This window comes from Aristolochia californica, unplaced genomic scaffold (assembly GCF_029961685.1).
Source record: "Aristolochia californica isolate CCGP_79_NKW_82.1479 unplaced genomic scaffold, dmAriCali1.0.hap1 SCAF_14, whole genome shotgun sequence".
NCBI lineage: Eukaryota > Viridiplantae > Streptophyta > Magnoliopsida > Piperales > Aristolochiaceae > Aristolochia > Aristolochia californica.
Window position 1 is genome coordinate 7,223,063 of NW_027181815.1, and position 22,075 is coordinate 7,245,137.

At 39.0% G+C, this 22,075-nt stretch overlaps 3 protein-coding genes across 3 annotated transcripts; 2 read left to right on the top strand and 1 right to left on the bottom strand.

Moving 5' to 3' along the window:
• The first annotated feature begins 18 nt into the window (after nucleotides 1–18).
• Nucleotides 19–1,841, top strand: LOC137950820 (UDP-glycosyltransferase 82A1-like). Its single transcript, XM_068797445.1, has 2 exons — nucleotides 19–549; nucleotides 918–1,841. Exons 1-2 carry the CDS (start codon nucleotides 78–80, stop codon nucleotides 1,799–1,801), a joined length of 1,356 nt encoding a protein of 451 aa, XP_068653546.1. The 5' UTR covers nucleotides 19–77; the 3' UTR covers nucleotides 1,802–1,841.
• A 1,060-nt stretch (nucleotides 1,842–2,901) lies between these two features.
• Nucleotides 2,902–9,310, top strand: LOC137949623 (putative clathrin assembly protein At2g01600). The gene is made up of 15 exons (XM_068795729.1): nucleotides 2,902–3,239; nucleotides 3,319–3,388; nucleotides 3,469–3,566; nucleotides 5,556–5,694; nucleotides 5,828–5,955; nucleotides 6,052–6,144; nucleotides 6,239–6,289; nucleotides 6,407–6,472; nucleotides 6,560–6,625; nucleotides 6,740–6,820; nucleotides 7,195–7,275; nucleotides 7,932–8,096; nucleotides 8,176–8,251; nucleotides 8,370–8,488; nucleotides 8,793–9,310. Exons 1-15 carry the CDS (start codon nucleotides 3,150–3,152, stop codon nucleotides 9,138–9,140), a joined length of 1,671 nt encoding a protein of 556 aa, XP_068651830.1. The 5' UTR covers nucleotides 2,902–3,149; the 3' UTR covers nucleotides 9,141–9,310.
• Nucleotides 9,311–11,049: 1,739 nt separating this feature from the next.
• Nucleotides 11,050–16,100, bottom strand: LOC137950543 (uncharacterized). Its single transcript, XM_068797075.1, has 10 exons — nucleotides 15,359–16,100; nucleotides 15,047–15,184; nucleotides 14,141–14,329; nucleotides 13,682–13,819; nucleotides 13,466–13,587; nucleotides 13,226–13,358; nucleotides 13,002–13,131; nucleotides 12,836–12,915; nucleotides 12,590–12,724; nucleotides 11,050–11,639 (listed from the first exon to the last, which is right to left on the bottom strand). The coding sequence occupies exons 1-10, from the start codon at nucleotides 15,821–15,823 to the stop codon at nucleotides 11,403–11,405; spliced, it is 1,767 nt and encodes a 588-aa protein (XP_068653176.1). The 5' UTR covers nucleotides 15,824–16,100; the 3' UTR covers nucleotides 11,050–11,402.
• Between the last annotated feature and the right edge of the window lie 5,975 nt (nucleotides 16,101–22,075).

The window sequence follows — 22,075 nt, forward strand, 5'->3', positions numbered from 1 at the left end:
TCAAGTGGGAAAAGGAAGGCGACGCATTGGTTCCGCTTACTAGTTCATGTCCTTTGAGAGCTGAAGCAAGAGAAGTGATGAAGTACGAAGGCAGGCCGAAGATCATTTTGGTGCCTTACCCTGCACAAGGGCACTTAACCCCTTTGTTTCAGTTAGCCTCGAGCTTCCATGATTACGGTCTTCAACCCCTGGTTGTCCTGCCGGATTTTATCTACGACCATGTCGTCTCCAAAACTGGTGCTGCTTCTCTTGGGCTCGTCTTTGTCTCCCTGCCGTCCGGACTTGGGCCAGATGACTCAAAAGACTTCTTCACGATCGGTTACGCCATGGAGCACCGCATGCCGAGCCATTTCGAGGACGTGCTTCTCACCCATGGAGACGAGGGTCAGGTCGTCTGCGTGGTTGTCGACTTGTTAACTTCATGGGCGATTGACGTCGCTCGGCGTTGCGGGATCCCGGCTGCCGGGTTTTGGCCTGCCATGTCTGCGACGTACCACCTCATACGAGCCATTCCCGACCTCATCCGGATTGGGCTCGTATCGGAAAACGGTATAGTTTTTTAATTCTTTTACGCGATAGAATAATCTTAGCACCTCGGGTTTTGTTCTGTTTCTTCCTAGTATTCTGTTCATCCTTCTTTATGATTTGGACTTGGACAGAGTCCAAGCTTCCTCGCTTTTCAAATTTCCATTCCTCATCATCTCTGTTCTAGATGACAAAGAGTCGAAGAAATATCCGCCTCGATCTTGGGGAATCAAAAACCGGTTTAGTCCGTATTTCCACCATTTTTACAAAACCAAACTGGAGTGTTGAACTGATCTGGCAAAAATTTGATGGGTTCTGTTTGATCTGCTAATAGTGGTTCTGACGTCATAGGAAACTTGATGAATGTCTATTGTTTGGGTTTCTGTTGGCAGGAACTCCTCTTCATAAAGGGCGGGTACGTTTCCTTCCAGGTCAACCCATGCTGAGCCCTCAAGACTTGCCATGGCTAGTGGGAAATCCAGCCTCAAGGAAATCGAGATTCGCCTTCTGGTTGCAGACACTCCATCGATCCAGATCGGTTAAGTGGCTCCTTGTCAACTCATTTCCCGAAGGGCCCGCAGTTGCCGAAGACGATGACGCATCCACCTTGCACCACCACCCGCTCATCTTCCGAGTAGGACCTTTGACCAGGCAATCCAAGACTAGTCTCACCTTGTGGGAGGAAGACAGAAGCTGCTTAGAGTGGCTGAATGAGCGCACCTGCTCGTCCGTCATCTACGTCTCCTTCGGCAGCTGGGTGAAGCCCATCGGGGATGAGAAAATCAAACAACTGGCCTTGGGCCTGGAAGCGACGCGGAGGCCATTCCTCTGGGCACTGGCCCCAGTATGGCGAGCCGGACTTCCCACTGGGTACCTGGATCGAGTGAAAGACCGAGGTATGATAATCGACTGGGCCCCGCAGAAGGAAGTGCTTGCCCACGAGGCGGTCGGTTGTTTCCTCACGCACTGCGGCTGGAACTCCACTCTGGAAGCGATACAGGCTGAGAAGCGGCTTTTGTGCTACCCTGTATCAGGCGATCAGTTCGTGAACTGCCGGTATATCGTCAAGGTTTGGGGAATTGGAGAAGAGGTAAGCGGCGGGACTCAGCACGACGTGGAGGAAGGTGTGAGGAGACTGATGGAGGGAGGTGGAGACATGCAGAGGGGAGTCAAGGAATTGAAAGAAAGAGTGATGGGAGAAGAAGCAAGTAGCAGAGCCACCTCTCGCCTTATGGCCTTCTTGGATGTGCTTCATAATCGAAAGGTCTTCGTGTGATATCTAACTATCAATGATTTTAATTTAAAAATTAACTTTCGCCAAAGGGTAAAGGAAAAGGTTAATTAAGAAAAGGCAAAAAAGAAAAGAAAACCAGCATACAGAGCAGAACAAATTGTCGCAGTCCTCTCCGTTTTTTTCCATTCATCATTGCCATCGATTCATCAAGATCGACCAGGACTCGTCATCACAGAGACTGAAGCTCTTCAACCATTTAAATTAATCCATGCTGTTGGAGTAATTGGTTCTCCCATTCTTAAACACTAAGAATAGGCTCTAAATTGTTCAAAAAGAATGTATTCGTTAAGACCCTTCTTCCAGCTGCATAAGAAAATCCTCGAGAATGATTTTTTGTCTACTATTTCTTGTTTATGAGATTATCTAAACGGAGGTTATTCAATTGGCAGCTGAGCGTCTTCGATGTCAGACTTCAGTTTAACAGCATTGAATTTGAGTCCCCGACAGAGTTATCCAGACCATCTTTGGAGAAGACAACGAGAGCGGCTGCAGGTGAAAAATCCTGAGCGTTGGCTGGAGTCCCATCAAATGGGCAGTTTTCAGGCGAGGCGATTATCACTGGTCAAAGAATTAATTCGACTTGGAAAACTTTTCCCACACCTCAAAACACCTTGTCTGCTTGTTGTAAGCCGACCTGGAGTTAATTCGAGTTTCTCATCTCTGTGCCCAATAAATGACTAGTTTTTTTGGTTTTGTGCAGTTTCCTCAAAAGATCCCAAAGTGATCCTGCACAGAACTCCCAGTAGTTACAATTTGAGGTTGAATCCATAAGCAGATGGGTCATATTCCTCATGCGGATTTAACGGATCAAAATCATTCATCATCTCGCTTGCCCAGTTTGAGAATAAGGCTTCACAAGGATAGACTGTAAACGGTGTTCTATTTCTGAAATAGATAAAACAGGTCATGGGTCGCTTGTTGCTGTCTTCGATCAGCCAAGATCTAAGCATTTATTAATCGGACGGTCGTAAAAGACTATTTTTTGACTTAACAACTGCCTGCCAACTTGGCAGGTGAGCCACCTATTATATATATAACACGGTGGGGCCACTAGGTTATGCATCTTGGACTCTTTTGTCTCGTCCTGTCCTCCACGGGAGCTCCTATTGCGCGCGGGGAATGGAATTTTGGAAAATAGAAAATAAGAGAAAATTACGGAAATAAGAAAAAACAAAAAAGGCTGAAGGCTGCTGTTTGCCACCGAACCGAAAGCCGAAAGGCGAGAGGCGTCATCGAGCGATCGACGGAGACAGAGAGAAAAGAGTAAAAGGCGAGTGAGCGGGCACATCGGAAGCGAAGCTATTGCAGAGGCCACGGACGAGGAGGACAGATGGGCACTCTTCCTGCCTGGAGAAAAGCCTACGGCGCTTTGAAGGATACCACAAAAGTCGGCCTTGCCAAGGTCAACAGCGAATTCAAGGTAACCCTATCGATTACCTATTTCTGTCGAATCAATCTAAAGTTTGAATGACGACTAAATCTGAACATGTCAATAACAGGATGTGGATGTCGCGATCGTTAAGGCCACGAATCATGTCGAGTGCCCGCCCAAGGAGCGTCACCTTAGAAGTGAGTACCGTTTTCTGCCTCGATCTTCCTCGAATAACTGTTTTGATATTTGATGATTTTAATTTTTTTTAAAATTTCAGAAATATTGGCTGCCACCTCTGTGATTCGCCCCCGTGCGGATGTCGCCTACTGTATACACGCCCTTTCACGCCGGCTTGCCAAGACGCATAATTGGACGGCAAGTGTCTAATCCTTGTTGGACTTTTGATCTTTCTGCTACATTGTTCTCCTTGTTGCAGTGCTCGGATCGCGGGTTTTGTTAGTAGGTCCTTGCTTCTGGATTGAGTTGATCGTTTCTTATCCGGTGGATCTTGTGTTCCTTTTATTTATTAGTGTTTTGGTTGTTCACTTTCTCAAAGTCTAACTCGTTCAGCACTTGTCACTTTAGCTGCGGCTATAACTAAGTTCTTGAGTTCGTTTACTGATTTAGTTGGAATTGTGCTTTACTAGGGAGATGCTTTTGAACCATATATAGATCTTATTCAATCTCTCCTCCAGGAAAAAAATGATTTTTTCGATGCTGAAATTCTTCCCTCCATATTGAAATTCGCCAATCATTGAAACTATCATTCGTTTTGTCGGTTTATTCTGACATGTCTTCCCTACATGTGTTTTAATTTTACTCAAGTTTTTTGTAACATTTACAATTTTATTTTGTCCAACTTCAGTGGGTATATTTCTTGACCTTTGCAGCTTCTGTCCCCGTTGGTGTTACACCCTGTCCTTTAAGTGTTTAATTCACATCGACTCAGATTTCATGCTAAGTGTTCCCTTGAGTTGTATATGATCAAAAGGTCTTAGATGAAACTGATTTGGTTTTGCTTATATTCATTTTCAAGAAGCCAAATCTCAACTGAAAGGTTTAGAGGCTAAATCATTCTGACCTTAAACTAATCTGTCTTTTGACCAAGTAGTTCAGCTTTATTTGCCATGATTCTATTTATTTTTGCTGGCTGCTGAATGGATAGAAGTTCAACAACAATTTGTGATTTTGAGAAAAGTGTGCCTACTTGTCATTCTGAAATAATCTTAATCTCCTATGTGAAATATCCAAACTTATCCTAAAAGGCTCCTAGGATTGATGGCTAAGAATATGTTTTTATTGTAACATTAGTTTTAACTTTATTATTTAATTTTCTTACCTTGGAAAGATTTTGCTTATGTACTCTTATTATTTCATATACACAATATCTTATTTGTGGTATATTTCATAAAGAGGATTATGGTCTTTACAAAAGAAAAGCATTCCCACGGCATGCATCATCAAACTCTTTAAGAAACTTTTAACAAGGGATGTTGATATTAGATTATTTTGCTCTGTCAAGTTTGATGGTCAAAGGTTGTTATCCATATCAAGACTATTTCCTTGTCCTCTTTCAATTTTTTTTTTAACTTCATATTTGTATGCTATTAAAAGTATTTCTATTATAAGGTAAATTAAATTTATTGGGTGATTTAATAATCTGAAGGCTAGTGAAATTGGTTGATATCCAATGGTGCTCCAACAATCAAAAAGAAAACACTTGTATTGATTTTCAAACTTGTTCAAAGTTACAATGGATTCACCTATTTTTAGGTACTCTAAAACATCTAAAGACTTGTCAAAATAAGTAACATCACTAAAATAGAACTTTCTTAGGACTAAATCTTCCAATTAGAATTGAATTCTGTGTACTACATCATTCTCCTTCACATGCTTCTCTATTTTACAATATCTGCCTTAAGTTGTTTTAGGTATGCTTGAATTAATAGTTCTGGAGTGTGGTACTGATATTGATTTTAACTTTACCATTTGCTGGATTGGCTTTTGGCAAAAAGGACTTCTAAATTGACGTGTGTAGTAAACTTATCTGTTATGCCTTTTTCCAGAAAATGAGAAAATGGAAAATTGATTTCTACATTACTGGAAGATTCTGAGAGAGCAAATTCTGCATAAAACCTACTTATATGTTGTAGGTAGTTTTCACATGCTGTTTTCCTAGTTCTTGTATTTTATATTGCTTGCAATATTACTGAAAAATGTCATTTCTTCTGAACAATGATAACCTCAATTTTCCCTAAAACTAGTTAGTAATTAACTTCTTCCTATGGTTTTAAGGTAGAGATTACTTTTTATCTCTTTTTTTTTGGTGCTTCTAGTATTCATTCTGGGGCCATAATTGTGCAGGTCGCACTTAAAACACTGATAGTTATTCATAGGACCCTGAGGGAGGGGGATCCTACTTTTCGTGAAGAACTTCAGAACTTCTCTCAGAGGGGCCGGATACTACAATTATCAAATTTCAAAGACGATTCAAGTCCTATAGGTCTCTTCTTGTCCACATGTTTACATTTTTTGTTCAGCTTTCCTTTTTGGGTGGTGTACATTATATCTGTGTCAGTTCCTTGCATCCAGAGTGAACATTTTATCAATCATTTTAATCTTCATTTCTTTTCCAGCTTGGGATTGCTCTGCATGGGTTCGTACTTATGCGTTATTCTTGGAGGAAAGACTAGAATGCTTTAGAGTTCTGAAGTATGACATTGAAGCTGAGCGTCTGACTAAGCCTGCTCAAGGGAACGAAAAGGTGTAGTTGAGTTCGGCCACAATCAATTGGAGGTCCTTATTTTTTATTTTTTATTTTTTCCTTTGGTCCTACTGCATTATTTTTATTTTATTCCAGGGGTATAGTAGAACCAGGGATCTGGAAAGTGAAGAGCTATTGGAACAGTTGCCTGCTCTCCAGCAGCTTCTGTATCGCTTGAATGGGTGCCGTGTATGGTTCATCTCCTTTCCTGACCTCAGATTCTTTAAGCCAATATATTGGTCTTTCTCTATTGAGAATACTTACATTGGTTCTGCCTTCACAGCCAGAGGGAGCAGCCGTTGGAAATTATGTCATACAGTATGCTCTAGCTTTGGTATGCTTGATACTTGCTTTGCTACTGTTTATATTATAAGTGAATACAATATTTCTAGTTTACTTCAGTTAAGGCATTCCTATAGCAGTGGCTCAGAATATTTTAGTCAAACTGTAGGTACTGAAGGAAAGCTTTAAAATTTATTGTGCTATTAATGATGGCATTATCAATCTTGTTGACAAGGTAAGCATTGTCATACTTATGCTTATGTTTAGGTATTCTATGATGATATACATTTTCTTTCTATATCTGATAACTTTTAACTTTCAGTTTTTTGAGATGCCAAGGCATGAAGCTGTTAAAGCCCTTGAAATTTACAAACGGGCTGGCCAGCAGGTACTGTATCTTACTCGTCACTTGATTATGTTTGTAGAGAAAACTTTTTATGGCTAGTATCCACTGTTGAAACCTTCATTAAATACTCAATATGCTTGTGCAATGGATATGCAGGCAAGGAGCCTTTCTGACTTCTATGAAATTTGCAGAGGCCTGGAACTTGCCAGGAATTTTCAGTTTCCAGTATTAAGAGAGGTAAAGATGCTTTTAGGCTTTTAGTTTGGCTGGTGTGCCTCCTTTGCTATGCCCCCTTGGTGCCACTGGGATATTTTCAATGAGATTTTGGATATTTCTTTTGTAATTTTATGTTCTTGGATTTATGTCCCAAAATCTGCTAATTCGTATGCTGATAAGCTTGCTAAGCATGGGGTCTCCGTCCAATCACTTATTAAGGGAGGACCCTGTTGATTTGTAATTCCTTTTGCTGAAATATAAGCACACTTTTCTTCAAAAAAAGATTTTTTTTACTTCAGGATTCAAACGAAAAAGTGTTCATACTTTAATGTTTTCTTTACTCTTGAATGAGGACTTAGAATTTGAACTTGACCAGTATTCTGTCCTTTCTTCAGCCACCACAGTCATTTCTTGCAACAATGGAGGAATATATAAGAGAAGCACCACGAGTGGTTTCTGTTTCAATAGAGCCATTGGTTAGTATATGCATTGAAGTTATGGGAGCTTTTTCTTCCTTTCAATCTTGTGGGTTATAATTCCTATTCCACCCATTGTATATTATTAGATCTTTCCTTGCTCGTGTGGTTTCGATATATCTACACCAAGAATGCATTCTTTGATTGTGTATTGTGTCTGCATCTTTATGGAGTTGGTAGATTATTAAGGTTGGTGAGCAAATGTTATAAGGTCTGATCATTGTAGACTAAGTCTTTATTCCTTGAGGACATTTACTGGAGGGCATGGACATCCTTGCATTTTTGGTAGTAGATATGTTCATGCTGAAATTAATGGTAGTCTTAAGTGTCGTTGGTGGTATTTTTCTTTAAAAGATGCTAATGATATGGTTTGGTCCAAAGCTGGGTTATGCCCTATTCTTAGTGTTGGTTTTGGAAGCTTCCTTAGAGTGTGAATGCTTTAAATTCCAAACGATCAGATCCTTAGTTTTAGCAAATTACTGAACGTAAGTTTGACAGAACTGGATTCTCCCTTTATAAATTAATGCAATTGGTTATTATGAACCAAGCTTGAGCTTGCTATATCTGAGACCATTTTTCCTACATGGTTTACCCTTGAAATGACTGCTGGAGTATTACACAACAGAAATAATATCAAGCTTCTGTTTCTGCATTAGGAACTCCCAGAGAGACTCCTCTTGACTTACAAACCTGAAGAGGCTACACCTTCACCTCCTCATGAGGAAGAAAAGCCACCAGTGGAAGAACCAAAAGAAATGCCATCAGTTGTAGATGTCCCTCCTTCTCCACCTGCTCCTCCCATCTTGGACACTGGATTGTTGGTGAGTCCATGTTGAATGTCCACATATACTGTATCAGTCAGTAAATTACTAAGCTATGTTAATTTATTTCTCTGTCTAGGGACTAAATACTGTTAGCCCAAATGCAACTGCTATAGAAGAAAGCAATGCGTTGGCACTTGCCATCATTCCATCTAGTAAGTGTCTTTGTATTAGGAACTTCTATAACATTCCAAATTAGCTATTTATGACCTTACTGTTGTAATATTATGACCCTTTTATCGTTTAACTATTTTGGGGGATTTATCTTGGCAGATGTTACATCCAATGTCTCTGGTTCAGTACAAGCGAAAGAATTTGATCCTACTGGATGGGAACTTGCTCTTGTTGAAACTCCTAGCAACAATAACTCCTCTCTAACTGAGCGGCAATTGGTTAGTGCCTGCCATATTTTATCTTAAAGTTTTTTTTTTTCTGTTTTCTTGTGTTTTTTCTTTATCAGAAAACTAATGGCGACCGATTTTTTTCTGTCTTATTTTATTGGGATGTCAAAGCATAAAAAAAAGATCTAGTAGAACCTTATATTTGTGTTAAGCAAATCTCTACTCTGTTTCTCAAAAATATATCAGTATCGAGTCCGGTGTTAGAAATACATCCTTCTTCCATTCATGCACCTTTCATATTTAGATACGTTAGCATCTTATGGCACTTTATTGATAGATAATATATCTTTGGCAGGCTGGTGGGTTGGACAGTCTCACTCTCAATAGTTTATATGATGATGGGGCATACAGATCCAGACAGCCGATGTATGGAATACCAGCCCATAACCCATTTGAGATGCAGGATCCTTTTGCTTCATCAAACGGCATAGCTGCTCCATCAGCGGTTCAAATGGCAGCACTTGCTCAACAACAGCCTTATGGCCAACCAATATCGATGCAATCAAATCCTTTTGCACCGAGTAATATAATGCTGATGAACCCGTCAAATCCATTTGGAGATACCACAGGTTTTGGCTCCTTCCCTATGAATCCTCCCCCTCCCCATCAGAATAATCCATTTGGAAACACCGGGCTGCTGTAGATAGACAAGTGTATGAGATTTGAAATTACCAATTGGTGATCCTTGTATCATGGTATATAAAATGTGGGTGTGTTGTGTACGATTGTATTTTCTCTATCCATAAAGAGTCTGTTACGATTTTTTTGTTAAATTGGTAAAACTAGAAACGAGTAAAATTCATTGTTGATGTAGTTTCAGATGTATCTGCTTCTTCTCTTTCGTTTTTTTTCTCGAATGCACCCCTAAATTCTCGCCGTATATGGGCAAAGCGTTTTACAAATTTTATGACTAGTACGTCTATCAGATTGCTAAAGTGTTTGACGATTGGAGTTTCCTTATCATATGGTTAGATAAAGTGGTTCTTGAATTCACATATCGCCTTCTGATTAAAGCTGAGAAGATGGATACCTGGCTCATAAGAGCTTGCTTTTTGGCATTGATCTTTTAAAGCAGATGAGTGATCATTCTTGTGAATTGATCTAGTTTACGCTTACTATTTCTTTATTTGCCTCATGTGAGAGGATCACCTAGTTCACCTTGAAACCCATCAATTAATTTCCTCGTCAGTTCATCAAACTTCACAATTCATGCAAAATTGCACAGATAAATTTGAGGATAACAGGACTACATGATCATAGAAAAACTGAAAATGACATGCTTCTTCTTAAGTTTCTCTGTGAGAATATTAACTAACATCAACATGTATTCAAAATAGGCTCTTAGATATACCAAGCTTGCATCTTAATAACATTCAACAGCCTGTAAAACTGTTAATCATAAATCCAAGAACTTCTTAAGCCGTTGACCCATTAAACTGACTTGTCCATCAATTAGTTAATTTAACCAACCAATAAATTACCATAACCTCTTGACCATTAGCTTACCAATTAACCTTTTCGACCATTATTTATAATCTAATGTAGATCACCTGCCCAAATAGTAGCCCACTACTCTGCCAAGCAGCTTTTTATTAGAAAATCAATTGATCGAACAAGATTGGACTTCAACTAGCATCAGAGGAAAGACTGATGAACTATATTGATTGACCAAGATCTCAAACTCAAAAGACTACTTGGCCACCCAAGTTGCAATATCAGAAGCTGTCGTTCCAACGCATGAGGAAATGAACTTTTAATATTTGGTTTAGCCTCAATAGGTATCTAAATTTTACAAGCGACCTACAATTGCTACCATCAGTTCAAGGAGAAATTTTTAAATATTATTTTCCCTGGAGGACAAAAGGTCTCTTTTATACTCAAATGGCTAGTTTTTATAACGCTGAGATTTCTTCTATTTACCAACAGTGCTAGTATTTCATTTGACAACGTTTTAGTTTTATTCAGAAGTTTGCGACATCTGAAGCAGGTTTTTCCATGCACAAGAATGTTACGAATCGCTACTGCTGTTTCTCTTCGTGCTCTGTAGCCATGCAAGTTGGAAGCTTTCATTTCTTTGTTAAATTTAGAACTTTACATAGCCTGCTCAGTTACACCTCGCAGTCACATGGAGTAGCAGTTGAAAATCGAGTTTTTCGGTGATTTTTTATGGTGTTCGAACGTTCCTGCTAAAACAGTCTGGACGCAACATGCCTACACATGTTAACTGATCATGGCAGAACCCACTAGACCATGAAAATCTCAGCAGAAATAAGATCTCGGAATGGACTGATCGTGGAACAAAAATCACGAATTTTGGATCATTTATGGAGACGCAGCAGGGTCCTAATCACGAACACAGCAACCAGAACCAATCAACCATCGTTTTGAAATCATTAACAATTTCATGCTCTTAATTCCTATCCTTTTATTGAAACTGAATCATTCCACCCCTGAATTTGGCGAGCATTTAAATCCAAACACACCGGCATGGAAGCATGGTGCCTGATGATGGAAGTTTTTGTTACAAACCCAACTTTTTTCCTGAGACTTAATATCAGAAACAGAAGAAATAACAGCTGAAGTAGCCTATCTTTTTCAATAGAACAAAACAGGACGAACAAGACCCAAAACTAATCTTACTATCAGATGCTACCTTGTAAAAACGCATAAGAAGGCACGCACACCCTCCTCTTTAACTGTTTATTGGCCCCTTTAACATTTCTCAGTTTAATTTGAACTCTTCCCAAGGAATATATCCACTTGCTAATTTTAACCTTTTTCCTCTGCCACTTTGGTAAAGCTGCTTCTTGCATGCACTCGACCACACGAAAGAGCAAAGCCTAATAGTTGTCAACTTCTCTTCTAGAGCCACAATCAGTGATGACTGCTGTAGTTCTAACTAAGATTAGAAGGATTGAGGAGAAGCAAACACTGCATAAAGTTTCTTCCAATCCCATGATTCCAATTTTGGAGATGCTAAGAGAGCACCAGCAGCAATGGCAACTGTAAGTACAAACAACCCGCTCTTCATGCAGATAAACCCACGTGCTGCCCTCCCCATTATCACTTTACAATACTTGTCTGCTTCCTTAATGGAGGCTCTGCAGTTGACTTCCGCACCATCGTCTAAGGCCTGCTCATTCTGTTGCAGAATCCATAGTCAATATGATACAAACATTTCCCGTTTTAAAAACTCATACGGCCAAATTCAACGTTGAACAGAGTATTATTTTCAGATGGGATATAATCTCGCCCTAAACTTAACAGAGGAAACTGATATCTGCAGAACCTTTTTGCCACGATGATTAGCATAAATGGGCTCAGTTGACTTCAGACTAGACATATCAAAAACTGGTTGGATGACAACATTGATCAGAACTCAATTCTGATCAACCTTAATCTCTTCATATTGTGTAGATAAATCAAAAGATGAAAATATTGCAGAGTAGAAGCCCAAGCTGAAGAGAGTATAAACAACATGATAGTACAAAAATGAGAGTATAATGAAACCAACAAATTAATTTTGATGCTCTTCCAGATAGAGGTTGACAGTCAAATACAAATATAGAAAATAACTAGGCATAAAATACTTACAATATATGTTAGATAGAAGATAAAAAAATCTTGTTATTCTAGAATGTCACACCTGTTTATGAAGATTAACTAAATCATGCATTTGATTGTGCAGTGTACAATTGCACATAAAATAGTAGTACATAAAAATAATCATATGCAAAGACAACACAAAATTTATATCACTTGTTAAACTTCTACCATTTCCCCAGAACATCACAGTAAGCATGTCATGAAATCCTTTTATTCTCCTTTGAAAATGGTGTCAACAAATTCTTTTTTTTTTTTTGGAGAATAGGTGTATACAAAATTATAGATGACAGAAAAGGGCAAAAATGAACTTTTAGTTCCACTCACATGAAAATAGGTATATGTCCACCATCATGATTAAGTAGTTTTGTCGGTTCAACTAGCATTTTGTGATGCAAATAGATTTCGGAGGGTAGGCCGAAAACGCCCATCGCCTCAAACACATAGGACAAATGTTTTTCTTTCATCCAAGAGAAAAAAGAAGGTTACCTTCTGCCTGAAAACTCTGACCGTCTGCCTCAAAGTGTCAAGAGGAGAGAGTTTGACAGCATGTTGCTTCCACTCATCAGATAATTTCTGCAATACTTGGACACTTACTTCTATATTGTCCAGATATAGTTTTTCCTGTTTCAATTGATTAGAATAAAAAATAAATAAAAACCTCCCCACATGATGCCAATTGAGGACAGGACATTCAAATGATAAACTGGACAAATAACTGGTATAATCACTCACCCACTGCTTGTAACATTCAACATTTTGACTCAAACACCAGAAGAAAATATCTGAAGCTTCTTTTGACAGTTCAGGGATGTCTGCAACATAAACATTAATCTCATATTCTATTGAGATACAACTTCTTTTCTCTAGTAAATAAAAATGACATCACTGTTGAACTTACTTTCACTTATTGCCTTAATGGTGATAGGGAAAAGCTGGCTAGAGAGTTGTTTCATAGCTTTGGTTCCAGGAGAACCTGCTAGAGCCACCTCTTTTAAAATGGGATATACTGCCTCAAACCTTTCGGTAGCCTATGCCAAATCAAAATGAAAGCGACCTCCTTAAATTCATATTCTCCACTTTGCATTTGAAAGGCATAATGAAACTAGAGATTAGTTGCCCAACCTTGAGACGAGCCGACGTTGCAGGGAAAGTAGCTCGCATTAACAGGTCCAGTGCAGAAGGTGGGACCAACCGGTCACCCTTGCGTACTGCACCATTCAATAGAATAGGTCGTGCTTTTGGTGCTGACAAGATTCTGTTGCAGAAAAATGTAAGAGCATCAGCAGCAAACCTATTTATACACAAAAGAAAAAACAAGGGACAACAAAGATACACAAGGTGTATCCAGACATGCATGCTCACCTTTCCACCAGCTGCAATATCAAGTCCCTTGACTGTGGATTACAATCTGCTTTGCTGCCTATCTTGGGGAAGAGATTATGTATCCAGGCATACATTCCAACAACCAGGTCCCCTTGGGAAGCCTATAAAGGGTAACTTTTCAGATAAATGCTAAACAGAATTTAATAGCAGACAGAATGAGTATCATATGTCCACACAGAAATGAATCAACTTTACCTGAGCAATCATCCATATAATAACTGGAAGCTTATCTTGTCCTAGATAATTAGGATTCTCCCTCAGTATGGGCAACTGGTTGACCAAAACATCTGGTTTCCGGCGTAATACAATTGCTAGAACCACAAAAATAGCTACCTGGAGTTCCAGAACAAAGTTATTGCTCAAACCAGGAAATGGGAAAGTAAAAACTAAAGCCCATTGAAGCTGCTTATAGACAAAGGAAAAAATACCTCAAGTACCAGTAAATTCCCTTATTCTTCTCTTTGCATAGTACAAATAACATAAATGTTTGCAAAGAAAAAGAGATTCAGGTTTTTGTCACTCCCACTTATAAGGAACCAAAGAAGAAAACCATGACATTGCTAGATTATTTCAGAATTTCTATTTTTTGGTATAGAAGAAACTAAGAGTATAGCAAACATGCACCCAAAAGAACATAACCAGTATGGGACTTACCTGAGCCTTTGATGAAACATGTTGAATTGACTTTTTGGATCCCTTATGGGTTCCTAGCTGATTGGCCAAGTCATCGAGGATGCTATTCAATGCCCACAAAGCAAAGGAACCAAGGGCTTCCACAGAATGTTGGCTGATCCAATCAGCCGAGGTCCTGTAAACAGCTTCAGAGATGTAACATAGAGGTGTCTGCAAGACGAAATTGATCAATCAACTCATAGCATACAGCTAGAAAAACTCAAAAACACAGATTGCAAGAACATACAAATATGTAACAGTCAAAGAACGGTGAAATGAGTACTTTCACAAGACAACATGAACTCAAAAACAACTAAAAACATCATGGATAATTATACGAAACCAGTTGAAGAAGGTATAGGGATTGATGATTACGCGAAAAATCCATTAAGAAGATAAGTTTGTTATGATAAGTGCATAACAAACAAAAATGAGGACTAACAAAACAGGTTAGTATGGTGAGATCTAAGCCGACAAACCAATCATTCAGCTAAGTAGGAGCAAGGAGAAATTTAAAACACTAAGCTGCCCACAAAATGCTGACACACAGATGAGCTTCTTTTTGTTTTGAAAAATTAATTTGGCATAATTGATAAGCTATAGAGACTTTCCAGCAATTAAGAGCTTACAAATGACAGAAACCAAGAGAAAACACAGTTCTTAAAGCAATTTTTCATTTATAAATGGGAAATGGACAAAAAAGAGTTTTTTTTTTTTTTAAAAAAAAGGGATGTTAAAGGTTACTAACTGGATCACCATGACCATGAGGATGTTATATAGAGGGATTGAAGAAATGGAAGCCCTTTTCTCCAAAGCCTTTGCCGCCAAATAATAAAAATTCTACTAATCTCCAGAGAATAATAATTAAAAAAAAAATTGCACACTCACATCGGCGATCTTCGCCATAGGAGACTCCTTGAACATTTTCGTCCATGGAAACTGTGCCGCACTAACCGAAGAAAACGCCCGGGCAAAATAATCAGCGAACCTCATCAATTGTATATCCTGATTACCCTCGTACGAGCTCTACATCACAGAAGGAAATAGTAAAAATATACAATAAAAAAATCCGTAAATTAGCACAAAAAGTAGAAATCTGTCCCTCCCCATCCCCTGTATGCATTCAATTTCATTAGAAAATCAACCGCGCGACCAAGTTAAATAAGATTACAGCATAAAAACCGAAACTTTCGAACTTACAGAAATTTCCATAAGATAAGCAGCGAGATCAGACGCGTCGATCTTGGAAGCGGCTTCAGCGACTGTAACCTTAGGTTTTCTAGGCTTCTTGGCTTTCGTCTTCTTCGATTCAACTTCATTGGCACCATTAGCCGGCGCAATTTCAGCATCGCTGTCCTCGTCGGATGCGGGAGCAACCCTGGGTCTGGGGATAGCAGCAGACTCATCGGCAGCCCTCTGTGCTTCTAGGACACGGCGACGGCGCTCCTCGGCTTGCTGCTCCAAGGACCGGAAAACATTAGGCTTATCGAGAGCTCCATCAGCCCGGACACTCTCATGATCAGGATCGGCAGCAGCCCTGGCATTCTTCCGCTGTCGCTTCGAGTACGTGACTTTCTGCCAGCCATGAGAATTGGCGCCTCCATTGCTAACAGCGCTCTGATCCAGTTCATGGAGAAGGTATTCGACGGAAGTCTTTCCGTCCATGGCTGTTTTTTTTTTTTTTTCTCGCGTTCTTTCTTTTCGCCTCTTCGATCCGGAAGACCGAAAGACCGAGGAGGGAAGAGAGAGGAAAACGCCCGGTCGTCGTCGGAGGGTAGACCAATGCCCACAAAAAAAGGATTTAATTACTGGAGACGCGAGTGGCGTTTTGTGTCTTCGTTGGGGTTAGAGAGACGTCATTCGTCAACAATGTTTTGTGTTTATATGCATCACGCCACTCTTTTTACATCGTCTCCGTCTGTTTCCTCAAAGATGAGGCAATCACGAGGCATCAGCGAGGGTTCAAGAGTCGGTGAGCTGACGAGAGACCCGGGAGGATTTCGGTGGAGTTTATGCACGAGATACTTCAGCCATATTATTCAGTGTAGTTTCTTATATAGTTAGGGGGGGTTAATCAACATGACTCAGGACATATCTTCATGTATATTATTCAGTCCATGCCCTGAAGTTGTTAAGAACCGACAAACTTCATGTTATGTACATGATCATCCATAACTTAGGGGGAGTTAGTGTCCCAAAGTGGATTCTTGAAGATCAAGTCATGTCCAACATGAAGATCATGTCATGTCATGTACATGAAGATCAGGTCAGAATTTGTGTTAGTGTTGACGACTTCATGTGCACTAGAAAACAGTTTCCAGTGTTAGTGCCCCAACATGAGAAAAACATAAAAAACAAGAGAATTTTTAAACTTTTACAGTGCACTTAATTACAACATAATCCTTAAAACCCAAATTAGGTAAAACAACTATTATTACTACACGAATAAGTTATTGAATGTATAATTAAATATACTAATATATTTATTAATTGAATTAGATATTTTATTGTACATTAATATGGTAATTACATGAGCCAATGAAATACGTATATGATTAATTACAAATAATAAATAAATAACATTATAAATAAAAAAACAAAAGTAATACATTAAGTTATTAATTTATTAATTTATTAATAACATATGATATATTTTAACCTAAAAATGAATAATTTAAGAGAAAAAATTGATCTAATCATAACTTTAACACACTATATATTTGTACATAATATATTTTATGTATTATTAATTAATAATATATTATCACAAAATTTAAAACCATTGGTTTAATTAACTATAACAATCGGATAATTATGCCAAAATAATTTATCAAATATTTATTTTAAAAATATTTTAATTATAACTATTAAATCACTATTTTAATATAGTAATTGTAAAATAAAAATAAATTATTTTATAAATAAAAATTATAAATTAATAATTTTTATGAAGATAGTTTAATTTTTCCTAACTTAGGAAAAATTAAACATCTTCGTCTTCCTCAGCAGCGAGCCAGCGGGGCGATGGCGACGGGGACGGCTAGGTAAAGGTAACGGCCGGCAACGGCGGCGGGCAATGCCGACAGAGGCGGTGCTCCAACAGTACACCGAGAGGGAAAAGAGAGGGAGGCCGAGAAGCTCTGCAAATGCTCGACCTCCCGTGCTCTGCGGGAATGAGAGAGGGCTGCGGAAATGAGAGAGGGAGCAGAGAATGAGAGAGGGCTGCGGGAATGGAGACGAGAGAGGGTTGCGGAGACGAGAGAGGGCCGCGGGAACGAAGACGAGAGAGGGCTGCGGGAACGGAGACGAGAGAGGGCTGCGGGAAAGGAGACGAGAGAGGGAGCAGAGAAAGAGAGATGGTTGCGGGAATGCAATGGCAGAGAGAGCCCCGAGAGACAGCCCCGCGCGAGAGTCATGTAGATGATTCTCAAAATCGGGCGGAAAGCACTTTCCGCCCGTTACTCTTGAGACATGAACTCTTGATTCATGTATATTCATGTACATGACATGAATTTGGACGCTCCCTAACGACATCAGGACATGACCTGCGTAATGCGCATGAAGATCATGTCCTGAGTCATGTGCACTAACCCCCCCTTAAGAGATCATGTCCCAAAAGTAAATGGTAGAAAGTGTTTTCTGCCCGATTTTGAGAATCATATACAGGAAACGAGTGCGAGGCTCTCTCTACCGGACACCCTCTCGCTCATTACTGCCATTTCGTTCCTGCACACCCTCTCGCTCATTTTTGCCATTTCGTTCCTGCACACCCTCTCGCTCATTTTTGCCATTTCGTTCCTGCACACCCTCTCGCTCATTTCTGCCATTTTCGTTCCCGCACCCCTCTCTCATTCCCGCAGCCCCCTTTGTCGTCTCCCTAAACCCCGAGCTCTCTGATCTCTTTCTCGTCTCCACCGTCCCTCTCCGGTCTCCCTCTCTATGACCTCTCCCTCTCGACCTCCATTGTAGAGTATGGGAAACCGAGAGGCTCTGCGACGGAGGTCGAGAGGGAGGCCTTCCTCCCTCGGCGACGACTTCTCTTCTCTCTCGACGTTCCTCTCTTCTTCTCCTCCCCTCCCCCCCATCGGCCATCCTCCCTCTCCTTTCCCTCTCGACCTCTGTCACAGAGCACGGGAGGATGAACATCTATTGCAGAGCTTCTCGGCCTCCCTCTCTTCTCTCTCTCGGCGTACCGTCGGAGTGCCACCGTCGCCGTTGCTCGCTGGCTCACCGCTGAGGAAGACGACGATGGTTTAATTTTTCCTAAGTTAGGAAAAATTAAACTATCGTCATAAAAATAATTATTTTTATTTATAAAATAATTATATTTATTTATTTAATATATTTATTTTACTATATTAAAATAGTGATTTAATAGTCATAATTAAAATATTGTTAAAATAAATATTTGATAAATTATTTTGGCATAATTATCCGATTGCTATAGTTAATTAAACAAATGGTTTAAAATTTTGCGATAATATATTATTAATTAATAATACATAAAATATATTATGTACAAATATATAGTGTGTTAAAGTTATGATTATATCAATTTTTTCTCATAAATTATTTATTTTTAGGTTAAAGTATATCATATATTATTAATAAATTAATAACTCCACGTATTACTTTCGTTTTTGTTATTTATTTATTATTTGTAATTAATCATGTGCATATTTCATTGGTTCATGTAATTATCATATTAATGCACAATAAAATATCTAATTCAATTAATACATATATTAATATATTTAATTATACATTAAATAACTTATTTGTGTAGTAATAATGGTTGTTTTACCTAATTTGGGGTTTAAGGATTATTTTTTAATTAAGTGTACTGTAAAGGTTTAAGGATTCTCTTGTTTTTTTATGTTTTTCTCATATTGGGACACTAACATTGGAAACTGTTTTCCAGTGCACATAAAGTCGTCAACATTAACACCAAGTACGAAGATGATCTTCATGTACATGACTGACATGATCTTCATGTTGGACATGAACTTCAAAAATCCATTTGGGGGACTAACCCCCCTAGTGAAGCACCAGCGTTCAAGTCATGTAAATGAATAAGATAAATCCGAAAATCACCTCCGTGGTTTAATTTTAGGAATCTGGTTTCTACAGTATATTGTGAATCATTCAGATGAAACGAGTGCCGCGCTTCGAACCGTCGTCAATTTTTTTTGTTTTTGGGTCTCTCCCTTGCACTCTCCTCCTCTCGGTCTCCTCCTCGAATTTTTTCCTCCGTCTCTCTGCTTCATTTGTCTTCTCCCTTCTCCCTCTCGGCCTCCCTTTCCCTTCTCCCTCTCGTTGCAAACGTTTTCTTGGCCTCCCTCTCTCTCCCTCGCACTCGCTCTCCCTCTCGGCCTCCGCTTGCTTCTCCCTTTCTCTTATCCCTCTTGGCCTTCCACTCCCTTCTCCCTGTCGCTACTCTCTTTCCCCCAAAATACCTCCCGATTTCGTTCGATTTCCTCCATTTCGATTTTAATTTTATTTGATTTTTGACATTTCGGCGTCGATTTCTTCTATTCTACTTTGATTCGGCTTCGATTTCACCCTTCGACTTTGATTTTCCCCAAATTTCAGAAGATAAGCCTAAACCCTAATTTTTTTCGATTAATTTAGTGTTGTATTTGATTTAATTTTAATTTAGTAATTTGTATTGATTGTTCCATAATTGTGAGATTTAGAGTTAGGGTTTATGGTATTTATGGTTCAATTTCGTCTTTATAGGGTTTAATTTTTGGATTAGGGTTAGGATTTAGGGTTTAGTGTTTGGTATTTAAGGGTTTACGGTTTAGGGTATATCCCTCATTAGTGAAGAATTAGCAAATTTATGTTACTTTTTCAGTCACCGAACAACACTAAAGCTGATTTATAGCTTTTTTCATATCTTCAATGCTCCTAAAAATTTCTCTAAGCAAAGACCGGGAAATATAAGTCTTTTATAAACTTAAGTCTTAGTGCTATTCCTTTTTTGGTAGTGAATTTGCATAGTGCAATTCCTTTATCAACATTGATTTTGGATTGCTAGGACTCTTGTACACTAAAACTGATTTATAGCTTTTTTCATATCTTAAATGCTCCTAAAAATTTCTCTGAGCAAAGATTGGAAAATATAAGTCTTTTATAAACTTAAGTCTTAGTGCTATTCCTATTTTGGTAGTGAATTTGCATAGTGCAATTGATTTTGGATTGCCAGGACTCTTGATTTCCATTTTTTTATTTTGCAGCCAGAGCCATATCTTCAATGCTCCTAAAAATTTCTCAGAGCAAAGACTGGAAAATATAAGTCTTTTATAAACTTAAGTCTTAGTGCTATTCCTTTTTTGGTAGTGAATTTGCATAGTGCAATTCCTTTATCAACAGTGATTTTGGATTGCTAGGACTCTTGTTTTCTATTTTTTTATTTTGCAGCTGGAGCCATATCTTCAATGCTCCTAAAAATTTCTCTTAGCAAAGACTGGAAAATATAAGTCTTTTATAAACTTGAGTCTTAGTGCTATGCCTTTTTTGGTAGTGAATTTGCATAGTGTAATTGATTTTGGATGGCTAGGACTCTTGTTTTCCATTTTTTTATTTAGCAGCTGGAGCCATATCTTCAATGCTCCTAAATATTCCTCAGAGCAAAGACTGGAAAATATAAGTCTTTTATAAACTTAAGTCTTAGTGCTATTCCTTTTTTGTTAGTGAATTTGCATAGTGTAATTCCTTTATCAGCAGTGATTTTGGATTGCCAGGACTCTTGTTTTCCATTTTTTTTATTTTGCTGCTGGAGCCATATCTTCAATGCTCCTAAAAATTTCTCTGAGCAAAGACTGGAAAATATAAGTCTTTTATAAATTTAAGTCTTAGTGCTATTCCTTTTTTGGTAGTGAATTTGCATAGTGCAATTCCTTTATCAGCAGTGATTTTGGATTGCCAGGACTCTTGTATTCCATTTTTTTATTTTGGATTGCCAGGACTCTTGTTTTCCATTTTTTTATTTTGCAACTGGAGCCATATCTTCAATGCTCCTAAAAATTTCTCTAAGCAAAGACTGGAAAATATAAGTCTTTTATAAACTTAAGTCTTAGTGTTATTCCTTTTTTGGTAGTGAATTTGCATAGTGCAATTCCTCTATCAGCAATGATTTTGGATTGCTAGGACTCTTGTTTTCCATTTTTTGATTTTGTAGTTAGAGTCGGTCTCAAACGGTAAAGGTAAACATAGAGATAAAGGTAAATATAGTGATAGATATAAAGATAATGATAAAGATAAAAATAACTAGTATTTGAATTAGAGATAGACTCAGATTGTAAAGTCCTAATCATCTACAATCTGTGTAATTCTATAAATAGTTTATACCTTATCAATAATAATTACTTCCGGTAGATTAATCAGAACCAATCTACCATCCCTGGAGATCCTTATCGAAAGCTGCCTATGCAGTTGCAGCCCACTACCACCACGGCCTATATCTAGTATTTTCTCGTACCTTTCTTCATCCAATCTGGTCGGAGGTATTTTTGAAAAAAAAAAAAAACAACTGCCGCCACCACTTCGCCGTCAGCTCGTTGCCGCCACCGTCTGCTCTGCCGGAAACTCCCTCTCTCGGCCGACCTATTTTACCCCCTCCCCCCGAAGCCACCGTGTGCCCCTGATGATTCCTTTCTTCGTCGTCGCAGTAGAGTCCCGAAACTCTGCTCTGCTCAAAGTTCCCGTTAACGGTCCTGCGACGCGGCTCTCTGCAACAGTCGATGAGTCCCTTACCTTCGTCGACCGTCGAGAATCATTACTCGTCAAAAATCGGCACCCGACAGTTGCACGTCGTCGCTAAGCGACCAGCCGCACGACGTCGCCACTCTCAGCCCTCTCGCCGCCGCAAGCCGTCGCTTAGTGACCAACCCCTACTACGCCAAAACTGGCAGC

Bases quoted from the DNA above. Each gene is read 5' to 3' on its own strand.
- LOC137950820 (XM_068797445.1), top strand. From the start codon at position 78: ATGAAGTACGAAGGCAGGCCGAAGATCATTTTGGTGCCTTACCCTGCA. The intron at 550-917 runs GTATAGTTTTTT...TTCTGTTGGCAG, and splicing joins TGGGCTCGTATCGGAAAACG to GAACTCCTCTTCATAAAGGG.
- LOC137949623 (XM_068795729.1), top strand. From the start codon at position 3,150: ATGGGCACTCTTCCTGCCTGGAGAAAAGCCTACGGCGCTTTGAAGGAT. The intron at 6,145-6,238 runs GTATGGTTCATC...CTGCCTTCACAG, and splicing joins ATCGCTTGAATGGGTGCCGT to CCAGAGGGAGCAGCCGTTGG. The intron at 6,626-6,739 runs GTACTGTATCTT...ATGGATATGCAG, and splicing joins ACAAACGGGCTGGCCAGCAG to GCAAGGAGCCTTTCTGACTT.
- LOC137950543 (XM_068797075.1), bottom strand. From the start codon at position 15,823: ATGGACGGAAAGACTTCCGTCGAATACCTTCTCCATGAACTGGATCAG. The intron at 13,588-13,681 runs GTAAAGTTGATT...TACCCTTTATAG, and splicing joins TTATATGGATGATTGCTCAG to GCTTCCCAAGGGGACCTGGT. The intron at 11,640-12,589 runs GTAACCTTCTTT...ATTCTGCAACAG, and splicing joins TCAGAGTTTTCAGGCAGAAG to AATGAGCAGGCCTTAGACGA.